A 20,939-nucleotide genomic window follows, 5' to 3' on the forward strand; every position below is an offset into this window, starting at 1 on the left:
CTTCCTTCCTTCCTTCCTTCCTTCCTTCCTTCCTTCCTTATTCCCATGGCCTCTGGCTCCTCCTTCCAGATTCCCATGGCTTTGTCCTTCCTGTTTACTTTCTGATTCCCAAAGTCATCTGCTCGGCTCAGCTTCTCAGCATGCTGCTGCGTGTTGCTGCTCCTGGATTGCTCCTTGTTCTCCCTGGCGTCTGGTGGGCACCTCTGTGTGGGTGGGGGGTGTTGGTTGGTGTTTTTTAAAGGAATTTGGCACCTTTAGAAGGGTGCTTTGGTTGGTGCCTTTAAGAAGAAGCAGAAGAAGAAGAAGAGATTGGATTTATACCCCGCCCTTCACTTGGAGTCTCAGAGCAGCTTACAAACTCCTTTCCCTTCCCCTCCCCACAACAGACACCCTGTGAGGTGGGTGGGGCTGAGAGAACTCCGACACAAACTGCTCTTTTTCAGGAACAGCTGTGCCAGAGCTTGTGACTGACCCAAGGTCACATCAGCAGCTGTGAGTGGAGGAGTGGGGAATCAAACCCGGTTCTCCCAGATTAGAGTCCGCACACTTAACCACTACACCAAACTGCACACTTAACCACTACCCCAAAAAGAGTTAATGGGAGGGTAATCCCCTCCCCCTTGGCTCTAAACAGACCACAGAAGCTGCTTCCTGTCCTTTTTTCCTACTTTATACCTGGTAGGAAATTGGCAGTTGAATTATTTTCCTTGGTGTGGAGGGAGAGAAAGCCAGAACTGCATTGCTACAATTTACAATGCCTACTCTGCAGGGAGAGCTGTGTAAGGGTGGCAGATCCTCAAGAGGGGAAGAAACCATTGCAGGGAGAAATGTATAAAAATTGCCAGAGAGGTAGAGAAGAGCTGGACTGTGAAATCAAGGCTTGATTTGTTTACCATTAATCTAATTAGTGGTATTTTGTTTAAGCTTACCGCTCCCCAACCAAATGATTTGGCACCCCACCAAAAATTTCCTGGCTATGGACCTGGGGAAGAGAGACCTTTCCAGGTTTTTTTGAGCTTGAAAATTCTCTGTGGCTAGCCTGAGAGTGTACAGTACCTGCACAGAAGATACTCGATGAACAGCAGTTACAAGTAAATGCAACTCTGTTAAATGATGCCATAATTTCCCCAAATAACACCAGTTTCCCTCCATTTCCTCCCCACGTTTCTAGCAATCAGCAGTAGAGGCATCAGGATTTCGGGTTGGAGGTCGCCAGGAGATAGGTCATTCAGCTTCTGCCAAGGTGGGAATGCTGAGTGGCCTAACTCCAACTCACATGAATAGATCTGAGATTCATCCTGATGGGATGTCAGTTATTTTAGATTTTGTGCAATTATTTCAGTGATATCTTTTGGGAATATTTATAAGATCTCTTGATTGTATCTCAGTTTTTGATCAGCTGCTATGGAATAATTATAAGCTTAGGGGGAAAAGAAGAAAAATTAAAACCACCTAAAATTGTTTTCTTGAAATGAAATATAAGCACATACTTTCTCCTCTACTGTTAGGTCATCTGTGTACTTTAATAGAAATCTTTTCCATTTTGGGAAATGTTTGTTATTTTTTAAACAGGGATTTGTTTTGGCTGTCACAGTGGTACGGGAGGCAGTTGATGAATTTCGTCGTTACCAGCGAGACAAGGAAATGAACTCGCAGTTCTATAGCAAGCTCACAATACGAGGTTAGCAATCTTTTTTCCCCTATGAATCATGTATAAGCATTCGTGTCCCCTTGTCTGTGCTAATTGCAAACTGTCTAAACCAGGCCTGCGATCCACCATGCTGAATGCAGCCCAGCAGCCAAGTGTTGTGGTTTGCCAGATGTTTGACAACCTCACTGTTTTTGCAGTCCCAGGCAAGCAGCAAAATGAAATGGTTTAGCAAGCCCCTGGTGGGTCCACATAAGACATAGTTGGTATACTGCATTCATCTTGGTGAGACACATATTGTGCAGTCCAGGAAGATGTTACAGGTAGATATTTCTTAGGAAAAGGAAGTTCAGTAAGGTGTAAAAAATTCAGTTCACCACAAATAATTTCTGAAGCATTACTTAGAGAACTTTGGCAAGTGCATTTAACATTATACATTGTTGTACAAATACCTTTAAAAATGTTACTGCCTGAAAGACCATTTCTTTGAGACTGAAGCTGGAAAAGAAACCATATAAAAATTAACAGTGAAGCTGTGAACAGAGGCATTGCTTCTTCAGAGAAGAAATGCAGGATCTTGACTTAGGAACTGTGATTTCACATTACTTTCTGATCCAGTGTCTTTATTGAAATTTTTGGAAAGCTGGAGAAAACTGCTGTTTCTGTAAACAAAAATTAATATATTTAAAATGTGGTAGGATTGATTTAAAAGGTTAATCGAATAGCATTTTTAAGTTATTTGGAAATTATTTTATTTATATTCCTGTCTTGAGCATTGTAACTCAGACAAAAGTTCTACGAAGTTCAGTGGTGTTTACTGCCAAAATAAACATGCATATATAGGATGTCTGCCTGAATGTAGTAAAGAGGTCTCTAACAATAATGGAAGAAATTGCTGTTAGGTTCACACAATAGCACTGTAGAGACAAAAATGAATAAATAAACTTGTTGAGATGACGTTCAATGATGTTTGTAATTTCTATATTTTCAGGACAAAGGACGTCTGACACTGAAGATAGGTGATACGAACATCTCGAGTGGTAGTTCGTTTCGAGACACAACTCTTTTTCAACCACAATTCCTATCAAAAGCAGATGGAATACAATGAGCTCCTGAACAATATACATAGGCTATGATTGAATTAATAAAGAATAAAGTTACATACAGATTCTCTGGTTGTCTTTTTGTATACAGAGGTAGTATCAATCTTTTCCTGTAATATACAAAACATGATATGAGAACAAAAGCAAGTTGCATAACTCAATCCCTATTAATGGTACATTCATGTTAAAAAACTTACCAACAACAGTTCCAACAGCACATAGGCTAACAAGTTTATAATACAGCACGCAGGCTTACTAGTTTTCAGTCCGGACAACAAGTCTTACTGAGTACAAGCATCCATTTCCTTAAATAGGTGCAAAATACAAACAAGGTAAATTGCTTGTGCATGCAAGGATGGCCAACTTACCAGTACATATAACTTTAGCACAAATTGATAGATGCATCAGGCTAAGGACAAAACTACAAAACATATACAAGTAAGACTTGTTGTCCGGATTGTTATTAAGCCTGTGTGCTGAATCATAAATTTGTTAGCCTATGGCTGCTGGAACTGTTGTTGATAAGCTTTTTATTATGTATGTACACTTAATAGGGATTGACTATAGAAGGCTACTGACTATAATATAATGCTATGTAATACTAGAGAATTCACTGTATATATGTTTTGTGGTTTTGTCCTTAGCCTGATGCATCTATTAATTTGTGCTAAAGTTATATGTACTGGTAAGTTGGCCATCCTTGCATGCACAAACAATTTACCTTGTTTGCATTTTGCACCTATTTAAGGAAATGGATGCTTGTACTCAGTAAGACTTGTTGTCCGGACTGAAAACTAGTAAGCCTGCGTGCTGTATTATAAACTTGTTAGCCTATGTGCTGTTGGAACTGTTGTTGGTAAGTTTTTTAACATGAATGTACCATTAATAGGGATTGAGTTATGCAACTTGCTTTTGTTCTCATATCATGTTTTGTATATTACAGGAAAAGATTGATACTACCTCTGTATACAAAAAGACAACCAGAGAATCTGTATGTAACTTTATTCTTTATTAATTCAATCATAGCCTATGTATATTGTTCAGGAGCTCATTGTATTCCATCTGCTTTTGATAGGAATTGTGGTTGAAAAAGAGTTGTGTCTCGAAACGAACTACCACTCGAGATGTTCGTATCACCTATCTTCAGTGTCAGACGTCCTTTGTCCTGAAAATATAGAAATTACAAACATCATTGAACGTCATCTCAACAAGTTTATTTATTCATTTTTGTCTCTACAGTGCTATTGTGTGAACCTAACAGCAATTTCTTCCATTATTGTTGTATCTTTAAATTGCTGGTCCCCTTTGTAGATGTAAAGAGGTCTCTGACAAGAAAAAATAGTTTAGGTGTCAGTATAAAATATTGGGGCTAAATGGTTAGTTTTCAGCAAAAACATGCATCATTAAAAATGCCAGAGTTAAAATAAATACAGAACATTAAAAACAGTTAAAACATTGAGTTGGAAGGAGGGGTCACTGAGGGAACACTAAAAGAAACAAAAAAAAAAGTCTTCACCTGCTGGTGGAAGGTGGCAACAGAAGGTGACAGACAAGTCTCCCCAGGAAGAGAGTTACGGAGTTTTCATGCTATGACCAAAAAGGCCCTCTCCCGGTTTGCCATTTTGCCACTTGCGTAATCTCAGAAGGCAGGGGCTACTGAAGCAGGACCTCCAAGGACTACCATAGTAGTCAGGTTTATAAAGGAGTGGGCAGGATTAGATCATTAATGGGAGAAGCATAGAGGTACAAAGGAGAAAAAGGTTAGAGAGCAGATGATGAAGGATGTATCCAAACTCGTCATGGGTTTTTTTAATGCTTGAGACAATGCTGTGTTGTGAACGACAGAAGGATAAACACATCACAGTATTCTACCAAAATCTTGTATAATGATGAATACTTAATCTGTGTTTATACTAAATAGACTTAAGCTATAATCCTAAACACACAGGGTAGGTTTGGTCACTCTAGAAGGGAAATGGTAGAAGGAGTGAGTCCCAGGTGGTGGTCCTCAGTCTTTCAGTAGCTTTTGATACCATCAGCCATGGTATCATTCTGAAGTGCCTTGCAGGGGCATCATTTCATAGAGGGCAGACTGAAAGATAGCTCTGGGAGACTACTGTATCCCATAGCCATTGTCTTTTGGGATGTCATAGTTCCATTTTTTTCTCCCTAAAATTTAAATGAAATTGGCTGAGGAGGTTGTTTGGATGGGGGGCGGGTGAAGTTCAGTCCCAATAAGCAGTACATCTGCTTTGTATAGAACATATAAAATCTTGGGTTCGTGTACACAATATTGGATGAGATTGCATACTTGTAGGTTCACAGTTTGGGAATGGTCTTGGATCCATCTCTGCCTCTGGATGTGCAGGCAGTAACAATGGTCTGGAGTGCTTTTTCCTTGCTTAGGCTAGAGAAGAATGACCTAGCCACAATCATTTATACCTTAATTACATCCAAAGCAGTCTACTTTAACATTTCTTCATAGGGCGGCTTTTGAAGAGTGCCTGGAAACTATACCTGGTCCATAATATGATGATCAAACTGTAAGCATAAGTGGGATCATATCAGGCCAGTCACATGACGCGTGCATTGACTATCAAGCCCAATTTAAAATACTTGGTTTAACCTTTAAAGCTCTGAATGAGTTGGATCTACATTATTTTAAAACTATGCTACTTCCATGTGACTGTATCAGCACACTGAAATCTTCCACTGAGGTCGGTCTTTGTGTCTTCCCACCTTCAGAAGTATCACCATTTTAACTTGGTGCCAAGACTCTTCTCATCCAAGAGAAGTTTGCTCTGCTCCTTCTTCTCTAGCATTCAGGGTCCAGGTGAAGGTGATGACTATTAAGAACTAGATGGTCTCTGTTAGCTACTGCTGCTGCTCTTTTTTATTCTGACTGTTCTAACCTGCTGTGTTGCTTTGTTTCTTTGCTTTATTTTTTAACACTGACTATTTTTCACCACCCGGGGATTTTATAAAACTGTAACATGGAATATAAATATTTTTCAAAATACAAGGCTGGTGTCACACATGGTATACCCATCTCCCCCCCCCCCCGCCATTGGTTGTCTGGATTTCTATGTTGTATCAGCGTCATTTCTACTGTAATAGAAGTTACTTGATACAGGGGGGGAAATCTGCATACATTTATGTGGTGACTGTGCCAATTTTTCAAGACCAAAAGTTTTTAAGCAAAATTGGACTTCCAGGTGATTCAGAATGTTTCTGAAACCCATAATACTTCTCTTTGCCCCTCTTCACAGAGGTTGTTAGTGATTCTCTCTTCCCCTTGCCACCCTGACGTGTTTCTTCCCCAAGATATCTCAGCTAATCAGACATGTAGTAAACGTGGTATGCCATGTATCAAATCAGATTTGGATATGTGATGTCAACGTCACTCTGAATTAGTGTTGGACTGAAGGCAAACACATCACCAGTGGTTCTTTGTCGTAACCAGTGTTCCCTCTAAGGTGAGTTAGTGTGAGCTACCTCACAGTTTTTTAGCCTCCGGCTCACACATTTCTGTCTCAGCTCAGGAAGGATGGCCCCAGAGCAAACTGATTTATGCAGCGGCCAAATCACTCGCTCACAACTTTAATGCCAGTAGCTCACACAGTAGAATTTTTGCTCACAAGACTCCACAGTTTAGAGGGAGCATTGGTCATAACCCCATGAAAATTCATAGCACTACAGAAAATGATCACACTGTAATTCTTAGAAGGTGATATGAAGGTTCAAGTTAAATAGTTCTCTCCTTATATTATTTTAAAAGAGAAAACTTTCTTATCCATTTTCCCCTTGGATATTTGCTGAGTTCTCTTCCACAGCAAATGCTTTGTTATCCCAGTACTTTCCAGTTAACTCTTTGTGGGTGACTTATGTTTCTGAACTGGGCAGGTATTTAAATGCATAGTTTTTTTTCTGACTTCATTTTGTTTAAATTGGTTTTTTTTAATTATTTTAAACTTTTATGTATTAAATATTTTTAATGCTTAAATTCACCTTAAAGCATTAAATGTATGGAAAACAAATACAATACAATAAAATAAAATGAAGTAAGGCAGCAGTGACGAAAATTCTATTTCAGCTATACCCCTCAAAGTGGCTAACATTGTAAAATACAAATTTAACTCCTTTTTACACACACTCACACAAATCATCAAACCTTAGCCTACGTTATGGGGCGTGGTTCTGCTGCAGTCCATCTTTCCCCAACACCCTGTAACCTAGCCTTCCGCCACTTTAATGCTGTTACCCTCTGAATGCTAAAACATTTCCAAACAGAGTTTCTCCCTAAGCAAGGAGGATCTGAGTACCATTCTGTTTCATGTATACTTTTGGGGGGTGAGTTTAGAAGGCAGTTCTTCAGGATGCTGTCCAATCCCTTCAGAAGGAAACCCTGTCAAAATACATACCAAGACTTTGACATTCAATCAAATTCCTGCTGATTTTTTTTTAAAAAACAAAACATTTAAGACCCTTGAAGGGCATAACACAGCAGGCCTTGGAAGATTCATTTGGAGGGTGATTGACAGTACAGGCAATGCTCGTGAGATGCATCTTCCCCTTGCTCCCATCAAGCTGTCCTCAAAGATGGCACCTAGAACATTACCTACACTGTTGTTTGTATATGGATGAGCTCCATAAAATGCTGCTTATTATGAAAAAAATCAAAGCTTTTCTTCATTTTAGAAATAGAATGAGCTTATCTTGATTTGAATGTTTGACATTGGCTTAATTCCTGGTGTTTCTTGGCTGACAGCAGCTTAGAGGTTTATTATTCTTTAATAATTAGTTTACTTCTAACAACAATGAAGCCTCTGCTTTCTCTGTGCTTCTTTCTCAACTCTCTGTTGCCCTAAAGCCTCTCCTTGCTCTATCTTATTGCACTAAACCAAAGCACTGCATTAAAATAATACAGAATTGTCCATACCAAGAATCTCTTTGGTGGAGACAGTGTCTTGAAGGGAGAGGGCAATTTTTATCCTCCTTTTGCAGTTTTTAAAATAATTTTGCATGCTTTTTGTTGAGATCCATAGTAAAATATTGGTGAGTGCATGATTTAAAAAAATCATTACAATCCTCTTGAGCCATTCAAGTGTAATGAATTATGATAGACACTTAATTGTGTTCTAGTTTCACATACGGCTTTAGGCAAAGGCTTTTGCCTTGGTGGACTATAAAGAGTGGATATGCATCCAATTCTGACAGCTTTGGACTTTTTTATTGGCAATTACACAGATGGTGAAGAATGTTTTCTAGTTAGTGAGATGTGTTTAGAAGGAAAAAATAGTTTGCAGAAATAATTTACGCAGTGAATTGCATTTGATGTTTTTCTCATTGTCTTTTCAAAGTTGTAATATTATATAATTTGTGTTTAGTAAACTGATGCCTAATGAATACTGGTTCAGATAGCAAATGGAAGTTATTTATAGCTTTCTTAAGGTTTCAAAGTATATTTTTTATTACTGAGACATGTTCTGTCAACTTTGCTGTTAAAAAAGTGGACATTGGGTTAAAATTACCTGAATTTAGATGTTGCTTGCTTTGGAAACAGCTGTTTCTGTTGCCACATACAAATACTGTGAATTTAAAATTATAAATTTGTATGCCATTCTGCAGAAGAGTAGGTTGCAGTGCTCCTGTGATTCACCTTGGCTTAAAAGAAAAGTCTTGCTGTCTTAGTGACAGCTTCTATGCCATTCCAGAGAAAAAGACTCTTGGGCAGAAATGCATCAGCTGAACAAGTGAGAAACATTAAATTAAGACCTACATCTTGAGCAATGAACTGTTATCCGCCTGGATTGAGGATATAGTTCCTTGTGTGAGGATTATAGGTCTTCCTGGTGAGAGACTTTGGCAGTAGAAACCTTAAATGTTAATTGCATGGTAGCTTGCTGTCTAAATGAAAAAGTTGTGTATGCTCAAGATCTTAAGAGAGTACAAGGAAATGAAGCTGCTTTATACTGAATCAGCAGTGGCTCTCCCCATCACCTACCGCCTGATCCTTTTAACTGGAGATGCCAGGAATTGAACTGGGGACTTTCTGCATGTCAAGCAAATGCTCGACTGCTGAGTCACAACTCCTCCTATAAATAAATAAACAAACAGCGCTTAGAATATATTTGGGAGCCAGTGGGGCTTGGAAAGTAAAATTTAGAGCATTCAGAATAGGGTTTCCTGGGAGCTGGTATATCTTTGACAGTTAAGGTCCTCAGATTCAGCAGATCTTAATAGCTATTGAATTTACCCCCAAAAGACCTGATGTTGCAGAAAAATTATTTTCAAATTTTAGGTCATTCTCATTTCTCTAGTTTAAGATGTATTTACAGTTCCTGAGAAAAGAATTAATTTGCAGCATTGATTTTCCAATTCATCTCATCAGTTTTTCCCAATGTGGCGTCTGGTTAACTCACTCCAAAGTAAAGTTTGAAGTAATCCGTATAAGATCACCGGTCTGACTCTGCATTGTGTTATGTTTTGTATGATCATAGGAAAATTAATATGACAGAAACAGAAGTTTGCTTCTTATCCACAAATTTTGAAAATCCATATAAAATGCTTGAGACATTAATTTTACATATTTATAAACTGGAAAGGATGGACATCTAATTGTAAGATGTGCAGAGAAGAGATGTTATGCCTAGGGATATCCAGTAAAATCAGAAGTATAATTTTGATTGCCGATGGTTTTCTTTGTTTTTTACCATGTCATTTAGCCTCTCAGTTTCTTTCCTCATAAAATTGTGACAATTAAGTGCAGTCTTTTAACACAGCATGATTAGATTGACGAAGATACTGGTTACTTTAAGACCACATGTATTAAAATAGTCTTTTAAAAAACTTTGCTGTAATACAAATTTCCACAAAGCAGCACTGCTGGAGTAAACTAACATAAGAACGTTTGTGATTTACTCATAATTACTTATGTTTATAAATTTCTTTTTTTCTTCAAAGGTAAAGTGCAAGTTAAAAGCTCAGACATTCAAGTTGGAGACCTCATCATAGTGGAAAAGGTGGTTGTTTTTAAAATACATATTTTAGATAATCAAGATTCTGAATGTTGTCTGTGTATCTTTTTTTCTGGACATGTACCCACACTTCCTAGAAATCTGCCCTGTGACAGAAGATAAAGAAAATTGTCAAATATTTAATGATACAGCAAATAAAATTATTTGTATTTTGCACTGGTATTCCATAAATCTGCTGAGGCATTGTATTCCAAGGAGCTTTCTCACCTTCAGGGGTCGTTTCGTTGAAAAAGAGCTAGGGGAACTCATTAGCATAACTCATTAGCATATGCCACACCCCCTGACATCAGGGGGCCAGCGGTGGACCTGCAAGGCTGGCCGGAGTGCGAGGAAGCCCCGCCAAGGCCCTCCCTGGCCCCAGGTAGGCATGGGTGGGGAGAGGCGGGGTGGAAGCAGCTTACCCTCCCTCTTCTCCTGCCTCCTCCTGGCTGAATGAGGGCTGGAAGCGGGGCGACCGGAAGCAGGGAGCGAGGCTTCATCGTGTGCCCCGCACCTCACCCGGGGGAACTGTGTTCCCCCGCGATCCCCCTCGAAATGACCGGCTGTTGAACATCCTGTTTTCTTCCCTTGTACTACAGAATTAAAAGATCGAATATGCTGGCCTGTACTGTATTTTCAGTGTGGCATTTACCTGGCTGCTTGATTCTGTACAGTGCTCCACTGAATGTGGCTCAGCTCAATCCATTACTTTTGCTTCTTTGTGAGGGGAAATGAGAGGGATGGGTGAACCCCAAGAAAAATAATGACTGTATGGTTCTCACCTGAATGAAACATCTGCATAGATCTGTTTTTAGTCATTCCTTTTTAATTTGCCTCTGGGAAAAAGGCATTTTGGAAATATATCAGATATGCAGTACAAATTAAATCAGTTAAATCACTGTAGTCAACCATTTTGAAGGATAGAAAATGGGAACACTAAAAAGAGTCACGTAGCTATAGCATGACTAGGTTGCAACAGCATATTTTAGTGTGTCAGTCCCTAGGTTTCCAGAAGTTCGACAAAACACATGTACACATTCACATGTATGTTTGAGTGTTTTTCCTTTAATTTTTGATGTTTTTCTCATTCTGTCCTTTAGCGTTTTGTTTCTAGCACATTTCCTTTTGTGTAATTATAGGTTAATACCTATTCATTCATTTTATTTTTCATTACATAAAAATAATCTTTTGGGAATGACGGATTCACATCACCCCAAACAGTGCTTTTCAGGAGAATTAGTTAAGACTTTCATTTGAGAACCATCAACTTTTGAGTAATCATATCATGTACATGCAGGTGTGAATCATCCCAGTCTGAATTTACTATATAGCATTTAAATAATTTTTTTTGCATTTAGACAGTATTTTTCAATTTAAGTTCCTGATTCACTGACAACACTTAAAATGAATGAATTGGAGAAATAAGATGTAGTTTCGGTGTAATTTAAGCGATTTATCACTAACATAATCTTAGTTGTGCCTTGCATTTTTGGATGGTAACTTGTCTGCCAATATCTATTTTTTTCCCTATAGCTACATAATAGCTCGTACTTAAAGTACTCTGTTTTTCTTTAAAACTAGAGTAAGCTGATTGTTAATGTCATGTGTTTGTTATCTGACACACTGTATAGAAAGAAGTTAAAGCTAGTTTAATTTTTGAGAGGGTTTGCATTAGAAAAGGGGCAGCAATGTTGTATGTCTTCTGTAGCCCATGGAATATTGATACAGCCTTAAGAATGCAAGTGGAGAGGGGGATTTTTATTAGGGCTGCAGAAATATCTCTGGAAAATGGAAACCATTCCAATGCAAGATAGTTATCTGAAGGTAGAGAAACATGGGGGGAATGGCATAAATGGGAGCCAAAGTCACGCTTTCCACATTGAGTAACTTTTAAGTCTACTTTTCATTTGAACATTTTTTCATATTTGATAACATTCAGAATAAGGGAGCTCTCATATGAAATACACTGTTTCTTGGGGCTTCTGTAACTCAGAGTGGAGTATATGAAGGGATTTTTGCTGCCTCATCCTACCCACTGCATCCCCCTCTGCCCCTGAAATGCCAGCCCTCAGTGTCATGGGACTTCAGCAACAACATTACATGTAGAATGGGAAGCTGCAGCCCAATGGAAGAGTTATTTCTGCTGATTTTTCTCTCCTTCCTTTAGTCCTCATTCTATATCCCACGCTGTCTGAACTCATAATACCCTCAGCTATGACTTTGTGGAGGAGGGACACATGGGGGCAGCAAAAATCCCTTAGGTTAATTTCTTATGCATTGTGGTAGGATCCAACCCTATATTCTTCCTTATGTTTTGGAATTACATTAGAATAAAATGTACAAAAGAGTTGTCGTCTTCAAGTTTTTAAGTGCTTCCGATGGACAGCATTAAAAACGCACCCCATGAAATTGGTGAACTGCATTCCATATTGGCTTGAAAGAGGGCCTATGAAATGTTCTGTACTTTTTTTAGATGCCCTCTGTAGGCTTCTGACTCCCGTTTGATCTATATATGTGCTCCATTCTATGATTTGGCTTGAAAGCATTGCAAGAGGAATTATACTTATGCAATGGGGCTGTCCTACCTTTCCGTTCTACCTGGAGCCCCCTGTGTCTCCCACAGCACTCATGAGAGTAAGCAACATTCGTGAGTGCCATAGGATGTGGTAAGGGCGAATGCAGTGGAAGGAGAAAATCCATGGAAATTAGAAGACCCCCTGAAAATGTGGAAATGTCTTCCTTTTGTGCAAGAAGCCCTTTGGATCCAAGATAGTGGCTTCTGCTGATCATAGGGTATCTGTAAATACTCCTTTTTCATCTTCTATTTCTTGCCTAATCGACATAGTTAATCTGTAGCATTAACTCTTGGCCCCCTCTTTTTATTTTGGAACAGTTTGTACTACTACCGTTGCAATCACTTCTTCAGGTTAGGCTTCTGTTTCTGTTGTATATCCTTAGACCTAGTGGTCCAACAGTTTTGGCTGTGACCGTTGATTTTCTTTTCAGTCTGCTTTCCTTAGATTTTCTGCACTGGCAACTGAGACCCTCACTAAAGCTGATTCTAGTACTACTACCAGCTGTCCCACATAGAACCAATATTGTGGCTCCGAACAGTCTGTATTTGTGAGCTGCAGTCTCAGCGGAACATGATGAAACTTAGGGCCAAGCTACACATTATGTAGGCAATCTATGATTGGATTTCCAAAACTGAACTGCAGCACGCACTGAGTGTTACTGGTTCTAGCTTGGTGGCTCTTGATAGCAGCAGAATTAACAAATCATTGCTGATAAAGTTCCATATGCTGGCCATTGACTGTGCCAAAAATAACCATTTAAACGAAAGGATTTCAAGGCTTAAAATAAGCAAAGGGACAGATTTTTCAGAACAGATTAATTTCAGGACTGCTGTAATCACTACATGAAATAGATTTTATCCAGAATGCCACAGAATGACTTTGAACTTTGAGTAATATTGGCTTTTCTCACTACACATGTTAAGTCACTTAGTTCTCGCTTATACCCAGAATTAAAGGAAATCTGTTTCAATGTATCTGAAGAATTGTGCATGCACACAAAAGCTTATACCCAGAATTAAACTTTGTTGGTCTTAAAGTTGCCACTGGACTCAAACTTTGTTCTGTTGCTTTAGACAGGGGTCATTTCGTAGAAAAAGAGCTAGGGGGACTCATTAGCATAACTCATTAGCATATGCCACACCCCCTGACATCACCGGAAGTGTGTCCTCCCCACAGCCGGCGGTGACCTCCAGCGGGCACCAGCAGGGAGCTCCAGGCCCTGCCCTCCCGCACCTCACCCGGGGGGATGGCGTCCCCCCGCGTCCCCCCCAAATGACCCCTGGCTTTAGACCAACACAGCTACCCACCTGAATCTGTAATAAAGATATATAACACATATTCATTAAAACCCTGGAAGTGCCCAAATGAGAGCTTTTTTCATAATTAGAAAATTTTAGCTTTTCCATCTGCCTACCAATTCATCCCTCAGCATTCAGGTTTATTTTATTTAATAATCGTTCTACCAGCAGCAAGGTAGATATTTCTAATATTAACGTAAGCTTGGTTTAATTTTCTTAAATTTTAAAAATCTGTTTGTACCACAGTGAAAATATCTGAAACTGATAATTGGCAAGTATGAGAACCTGTTTTTATTGGTGTCCCACCACTATAATGAGAATAGTAAGATTAATTATGTATAGCAGTGTGTGACAGCACTGTATTTTCATCAAAGCTTCAGCTTGTTAACAGGCAGCAGTTTTAAAGGATAAAGCTAGTAACCTGAGATGTGACTAAAAGGTTTATGTCAACATTAAAAAGAGAAGTTGTAAAGATGTATAGTTAATCTATATAAAGACAGCTCATCTGATTTTATGTTTGTCATTTAAGGAATGATTTATTGACTTCTGAAGTTGCCTTTTGCTTTTCTTCTCAGTTTTGCAGATAGTGGGTTCCCAGTTATTGACTATACAATAGAGTTCATGTTCTTCAGTAAGATTTATATATTGCTGTTCCCTTTCTTTTCACCTTACTATAGAAGAAGGTTTCTTTGGCAATATTGGGATGATATAAGATAACAGTTTTAAAACAAGCATTAAATTTCATCTTTTAAAATTTTGACAGAGCAAAACAAGATTCATTGTCATGCCATTTTGCTTATCTCAGATGTCATAATAGATCCTCCTTGGCAAATTGTCTATAGAGCACACAGAAGACACTGGATCTGTAATATTTCAGCAGTTATTCATTATGTGAAATTAAATAAACTGAACAGACATGATACTTGCCGGTATTAGTTATTTGTATCTATAATTCTCAGATTAAGTGTAATAGTACAGCATAAGTTGTGGACTGAGTAATCATGTCTAGGAATGCTCTGAGATCCTGGGTCTTGTTTATACCATGGATGCTTCTAGAAACAACAGCTCCAATGACTGTAATGCCAGGTAGCAGAACAGACTAGCAGCTACTTGTTAGCATGGGGGTTTGGTGCTAAGTTAGCTGGTTTGGCACTCCTGTCACTATGTCACCTGTCTTAATTCTGTTAATCAGTATGTAGTAGCAGTAATCACCATGGATATTAATATATAGCTGGATTGCAGACAGTGGCTCTTGGAAACACATCTATACTAAGGGTGGGGAGGTTACATTGAATTCCTTCTTCCAATTATCTATGCAGAGGGGAATCCCAACCCAATTCTCTGTACTAAAGATTCCTTTCTTCTTATGTCTAACCACATAGAAGGAAAAGAGACTTACAGATGTAGTCTGTCTCCTGTAGAGAGAAAAAAGTCTAATGTGTAGAGTATTTTTTGAAGTTATTATTTAATTATTTCTAATGGTTCCTTTTCACCCAAATAAGGTCCCCAAGGAGTCAAACATAAAACATTTTAAAAAGCATTTAAAATGAAGTAGGTATAAAATAAACCAGTATGAACATATGAACAGAAGCATGCATAACTCCAAAATTAAGAGGAAGGGCCAAAAACAGTTGTTGGGGGTATGCCAAACAAACAAAAAAATTTATCCTCTGATGGGGGAGAACAATACAAGGAGACAGACAAATCTCCCTGAGGAGGAAGTTCCAGAGTTTTGGCGCCGTGCCTGAGAAGGCCCTTTCTCGGGTTCCCACACCTACTAGCTTCAGAAGGTGGGATCACCCGAAGCAGGACCTCCAAAGATGACCAGAATAGATGGGTAGATTCATTAGGGAGGAGGCAGCCCTTAAAGAATGTTGGCCCTAGGAAATATAGAGCTTTAAAGGACAATACCAGCACTTTGAGTTAATTCTGGAAGCAAATTGGAAGCCCAGTGTAAATGAAACGAGACAGGAGCAATGCTCCCTCTAAGCTGTGGAGTCTTGTGAGCAAAAATTCTACTTTGTGACCAACTGGCATTAAAGTTGTGAGCGAGCGATTTGGCTACTGCATCAATTAGTTTGCTCTGGAGCCCTCCTTCCTGTGCGAAGACAAAAATGTGTGGCTAAAAAACTGTGAGCTATCTCACACTAACTCAGCTTAGAGGGAACGCTGGACAGGAGTGATATGATCCCTACAACGCACTCAAGTCAGCATTCTGGCTGCAGTGTTCTGTACTTACTGTAGCTTCCAGGCAGTCTTCAAGGGCAGCCCCATGCAGAGTGCATTGCAGTAATCTAATCTTGATGTTACCAGGGCATGAACCACAGTGGCATGATCTTTCCTGCCCAGGAGTGGTTGCAGCTGGTTTGCCAGCCAAAGCTGGTGAAAGGCACCCCAGCTGCTGCTGTTACGCAACAGGGGGCCTGGATCTAGCGGCACCCCCAGGCCACGAACCTGCTCCTTTAGGGGGAGTGCAGTCTGTGATGAATGTCCTATACCTTTCTGAAATACAGCAAACCCCTTTGGTCCTGTTTGGTGTGAGAGCATAGCAGCCAACAGCTGATCAGGATTGCTGGAAGGGCTGGAAGAGCTAGATGGGAGGGCAGAGTGAGAGAGAAAGAGTTGTGTGTTGTCTGCATATTAGCAGCAACTCAGCCCAAAGAGCATGGGAGACAAGATATAACCTTGCAAGACCCTATAGGGCTGAGGCCAAGAAGTGGAGCTGGAGTCCCCAGTACCACATCGTTAAATCTTCCTTCAAGGTAGGACTGCTCTGCAAACAGTGCCTTCCAGGTCCAACCCCGACAGACAGTCCAGAATGATACCATGATCATTGGTATCAAAAGCTGCCGAGAGGTCTAGGAGAGTTAAGAGGATCACACTCCTCTTGCCCATCTTACAGCGCATGTCATCCACCAGGGCAGCCAAGGCCATTTCCTTCCCATAACCGGACCTGAAACAGATTGAAACGGATCCAAACAATCAGTTCATGTGTGGTCGAACTATTTTATTTAACCCCCCTCCCCCACAAGACTTCTAGGCAGTAAAGACTATATAACAAGTATGTCCAGCAGGTAGATCGTGATCTACCAGTAGATCACGGAGGGGTCAGAGGTAGATCACCAGCCCCACTTGGTCTCCTGGTATAAAATAAAATAAAAAATGTTCGCAGTTCTTTCTGGATCTTCGTCTCCGTTTTGTTTTTGTTTATTTTGCTTACCAGTAAATGACAGAAGGTGCATTATAAATGGGAGGGGGCAGTGGAACCCAACTTTAGTGGGTTAAAATCTAATTTGAAACAAATTTGAAACTTTATTTTCATGGTGGTAGATCACCGGCACTTTTGGCCGGAAAAAATAGATCACTACCTGTTTGAAGTTGGACATGCCTGCTATAATATGATATATCTTGAAAACAAAATTTCTACTGAAATAAGAGTCTTTATTGAAAACAGAAAACTGTGAATGTGTTGTGATTGGGTCAAATATTTATTGGACACTGTATTTAACAGTTTAAGGAGTCCTTTGAGCAAGATAAGTCTCCTCCTTTCTCAGTGCCTGTACTTCATAGATGAAAGGTGTGACAAGTTACGCTTCTGTTTCCCTAACACAAAATTCCACCTTGCAATAAATATGGATGTTGAAGTCTACAAAATATTGTAGCATTCTTTACAGCCTGCATAATACACAGTAAGCTTCAGTGTTACATGTCCCCTATCTTTGCAGACAAATAGGGGATGACTCCAGAATGTATCCCTCCCTTCTCATCCCCAAACTGGTAGGGATGAAAGTTGTACATGCCACTACCATCAAGCACTTACAGGGAACAAGCAGCCTGCTGCAAGTTCACCCTCCTAAGTTTCCAAAGTAATTAAGGTTTTGGTCTAAGGAGAGAATATAGTTTGCTGTGTCATTCCCTCCACATTACACCTAACTTTTTTTTTTTAACAGAAAAGGGGCATTTTTGCTGTCTAAAGGAAGAAGCTCAACGGGCACATAATGTAGAGTGTGTGTAGTTCAATTCACCCCCTACAATGGATTCTTTTGGTCATGAAAGGGGACTGCCTGTTTGTTGCCAAAAGGATGACAGGGTGGTTGTGGATGAATTTATATATTGGCTTACTTCATTTATGCCCTGTCTTCCTCCCCAGTGAGGACCCAAAGCAGCATATATTGTTCTCCTCTCTTCCATTGTATCTTCACAACAACCTTGTGAGGTAGTTTAGGTTGAGTGTGTGTGACTGGCCCAAGGTCACCCAGCAAGTTGCCATGGCAGATTTCCATGGTTGGGATTTGAATCTGTGTCCCTCGGATTCTAATTCAGCAGTCTACCCACTATACCACACTGACTTGGCATGAAGGATATGTTCCTTCTGAGCCCAGTTTCCCCTCCTTGTGTTGCATAATGTTATTTATTTTGTAGATACTTCATTTAAAAAATAAGGGCTTTTTGAATGTCTTCAGTAATACAAAAATTACTGATTTGTGTAATTTCCCCCTGAAAATTGATTTCAGAATTTTAAGTGCAATTTAAGTTTGTTGGATACATTCTATTTTAACTTTATACAGTAATAGTCTAATATTTTTACATACTTTTATACACTTTACTGGACATAAAAAAATATTTTTTCCTAACAGAATCAGCGAATCCCATCTGACATGGTGTTCCTAAGAACTTCAGAAAAAACAGGTATATTTAAATTTTTGGTCTTATTATGTACATACTTTGTGAATGCATGCAGTGATGAAATATGTGTAGTAGTATTTATAAATGGGCTCTAGTAATTTTTATATTGCTGAATTCAGAGAAAATGCTCTGTGAAACTTTATTATACCTTAGTATCTCATTGGGTTGATTGTCTATCTTCTGCTTTGTATTGTCCCCTTTTTAAAAAGTATCCTCATTTAAATCAATAAACAATATTTTCATCTGCTTTGGCCCAGCTTTTTAAGTCATGTATGCAGCAATTGGGTGATGAACTGAATGTTCATTTCACATCACAGTCATGCTCCTACCTGTAGAGTGGCTGTACTTTGTCACATCATTCAGTTTGCTGTGCAGAAATCAAGCAGCATCCAAGGAGACTCTTCTTGATTTTAATGTGTAAACCCTCTCTTAAGCTGTAGCACAGTTTAATTCTGCACTCAGAATTTGCAGATGCTGCTCATGCGCACCTCTTTTTCTACTCATGGCCCTCTTATTAGACTACCTTGCCTTAGTGTGATATATTTAAATACTACTACTTCAATATCCAGCAAGCTTGAATGTCATTGACTTTTCCTCATTAGTACCAGACTCATTGCACATGTCTTTTGAACATCCAAGTCCTATGGTCCATAGCATAGCCTTTTTGGGTGATCAAACAGGGACCCTTCCTCCTTTTTCACCATAGAAAAGGTAGTTGGATCTAGCCCATGTTTTTGTGCTGATTTCATATCTTTTATAACAAAGAACACAGATGCAGCTTTTAGCACTGTATGATAAGCACAGATATCCACAGAATTATTTATCAGTAAAAATAATTTAAAAATTACAGAATGATTTGGTTTAAGCAGCCACCACCTCAGTTAATTGTGCTGGTGATATGTTTGTTTTTTGAATCACCCATTTCTCAAACACATGGCAATAAGTGCTTTTAAAATAAGGACGGAATTAAATTTTGTCATTGTTTCTCCAACATGAAGTAATGTTGACTGATTTATTTTTAATGCATTGCTGATATATTAAATACTTCATTGATTCTTCTATTTTCAATATATTAGTCTATATATAATTTGAGTTTATCTGTGTATACTCTTTATAGCTTTTTGGTAGTAAGAGAAACTTGTAAAAAATAATACATGGTTAGCCTTTGGTCCAAATTCAGATATTCCTTTTCTACATAGTTCTGTTTTGCCATAACTATTGCTCATTGTATCCCTGTCCTCTTAAGACTTGAGGTTTTCATTTCATTTTTTTAAAAATATGCCTCACTAAATTAAAGTAATTCCAAATTTATAGTGTGAATTATGCAGCCAATTTGTAGTCGATACCAGGCTTTTAAAATATGTATAGTGTTGTAACCAGAACCTGACAACATAATGAATATTATATTTAATAATAAGCTGTTTAATAATAACAAATGCCATTGTTTGTTGCATTTATAAATTATAATTGAAGATTACTACTTAGTGCTTTCTTCACGAAAGACATCTGGCATTTTGAACTTTTTAAAAGACACAGAAAGGCTGCGATCACATGCACTAAATAATCCACTTTTAATCCACTTTCCAACTGGATTTTACTGTGTGAATGGGCAAAATCCAATTTGAAAGTGCATTGAAACTGGATTGTTTAGTGTGTGTAATAGCAGCCAGAATGTGGCATTTTGAAATTCAGCTGTTCAACTGAATTGTCACATTCTTTCTCTTTCTAAGGAGACTGCTCCAGAATAATAAAGCTCTGATAGTTACTTGTGGCACGTGTTCTAAAAATTTCTATTATGTTTAGAAACCATACGTTATAAAACCTACCTGTCTTGAAACAAACAAACAAAAAGTTTTGGAGATGTATTGCTACAGAGAATGACAAACGACTAGAGTGAAGTTTTGCACATACGACCAAATAAACTTCTGTCTTCAGGGCATGAGTGACTGCCAACAATCTGTCCAAACTACTTTAATCTGTTCTCATATCTCAGTTCCTATTCCAGTTTTAACATTTGATTTCACTCAGGCTAGCAATGTTTTGACACCTATCTCAAGCCACTGAATAATATGCTTTTATGTGATAGAGCTGTTTTTTAAAACACAAACATGAGTTGAATAATATGTTTAGGTTGAAATCGGAAAGCATACTTCCTAGAGAACAAGCCCCTTGAGCTCAGCAGTGCTGACTTCTGGAGAAAGACAGTTTAGGATTGCAGTAGAGATATGCTTGCTAGGTGGCATTAGGCAAGCCACTTTTCCTTGCTTCAGCCACCCATTTACAGATGATGCTGCTGACCTAGCTCACAGGAGTGTAGGATCACTGGGTGAATGGATGATTAACTATAGTAGGACTCTGGACCGATAGCATGAATATGTGCTACATAGAGCCAGATTTTAAATATGTCTGAGAAAGAGCCACGTGTTTCTCAGAGTTTGCAAGAGGTGATCAGAAGTACTCCCCACCCTTTCTACCACATTGATAGCCATAAGCCAAAAAATGGTGGCACAGCATCCAGCCCTCTGAACAGCTTAGCCTATCACTATTCATGTCTCACAGAATGACAGTGCTCAAGCCCTTTCAGTGGAGTTCCTATAACCAGAGCACCTCTG

The 20,939-nt window shown here is 39.0% G+C and overlaps 1 protein-coding gene across 1 annotated transcript in view; it reads left to right on the top strand.

Moving 5' to 3' along the window:
- The window catches only part of ATP9B (ATPase, class II, type 9B), a 247,304-nt gene that overhangs the window by 47,068 nt on the left and 179,297 nt on the right, over nt 1-20,939 (top strand). Inside the window, exons 5-7 of the mRNA XM_015412490.1 lie at nt 1,573-1,681; nt 9,715-9,773; nt 18,279-18,330. Coding sequence (XP_015267976.1) covers nt 1,573-1,681; nt 9,715-9,773; nt 18,279-18,330 — 220 coding nt within the window. The remainder of the gene's footprint in view (nt 1-1,572; nt 1,682-9,714; nt 9,774-18,278; nt 18,331-20,939) is intronic.

This window comes from Gekko japonicus, unplaced genomic scaffold, assembly GCF_001447785.1.
Source record: "Gekko japonicus isolate JY-2015 unplaced genomic scaffold, Gekko_japonicus_V1.1 scaffold54, whole genome shotgun sequence".
In the NCBI taxonomy this organism is placed as follows: domain Eukaryota; kingdom Metazoa; phylum Chordata; class Lepidosauria; order Squamata; family Gekkonidae; genus Gekko; species Gekko japonicus.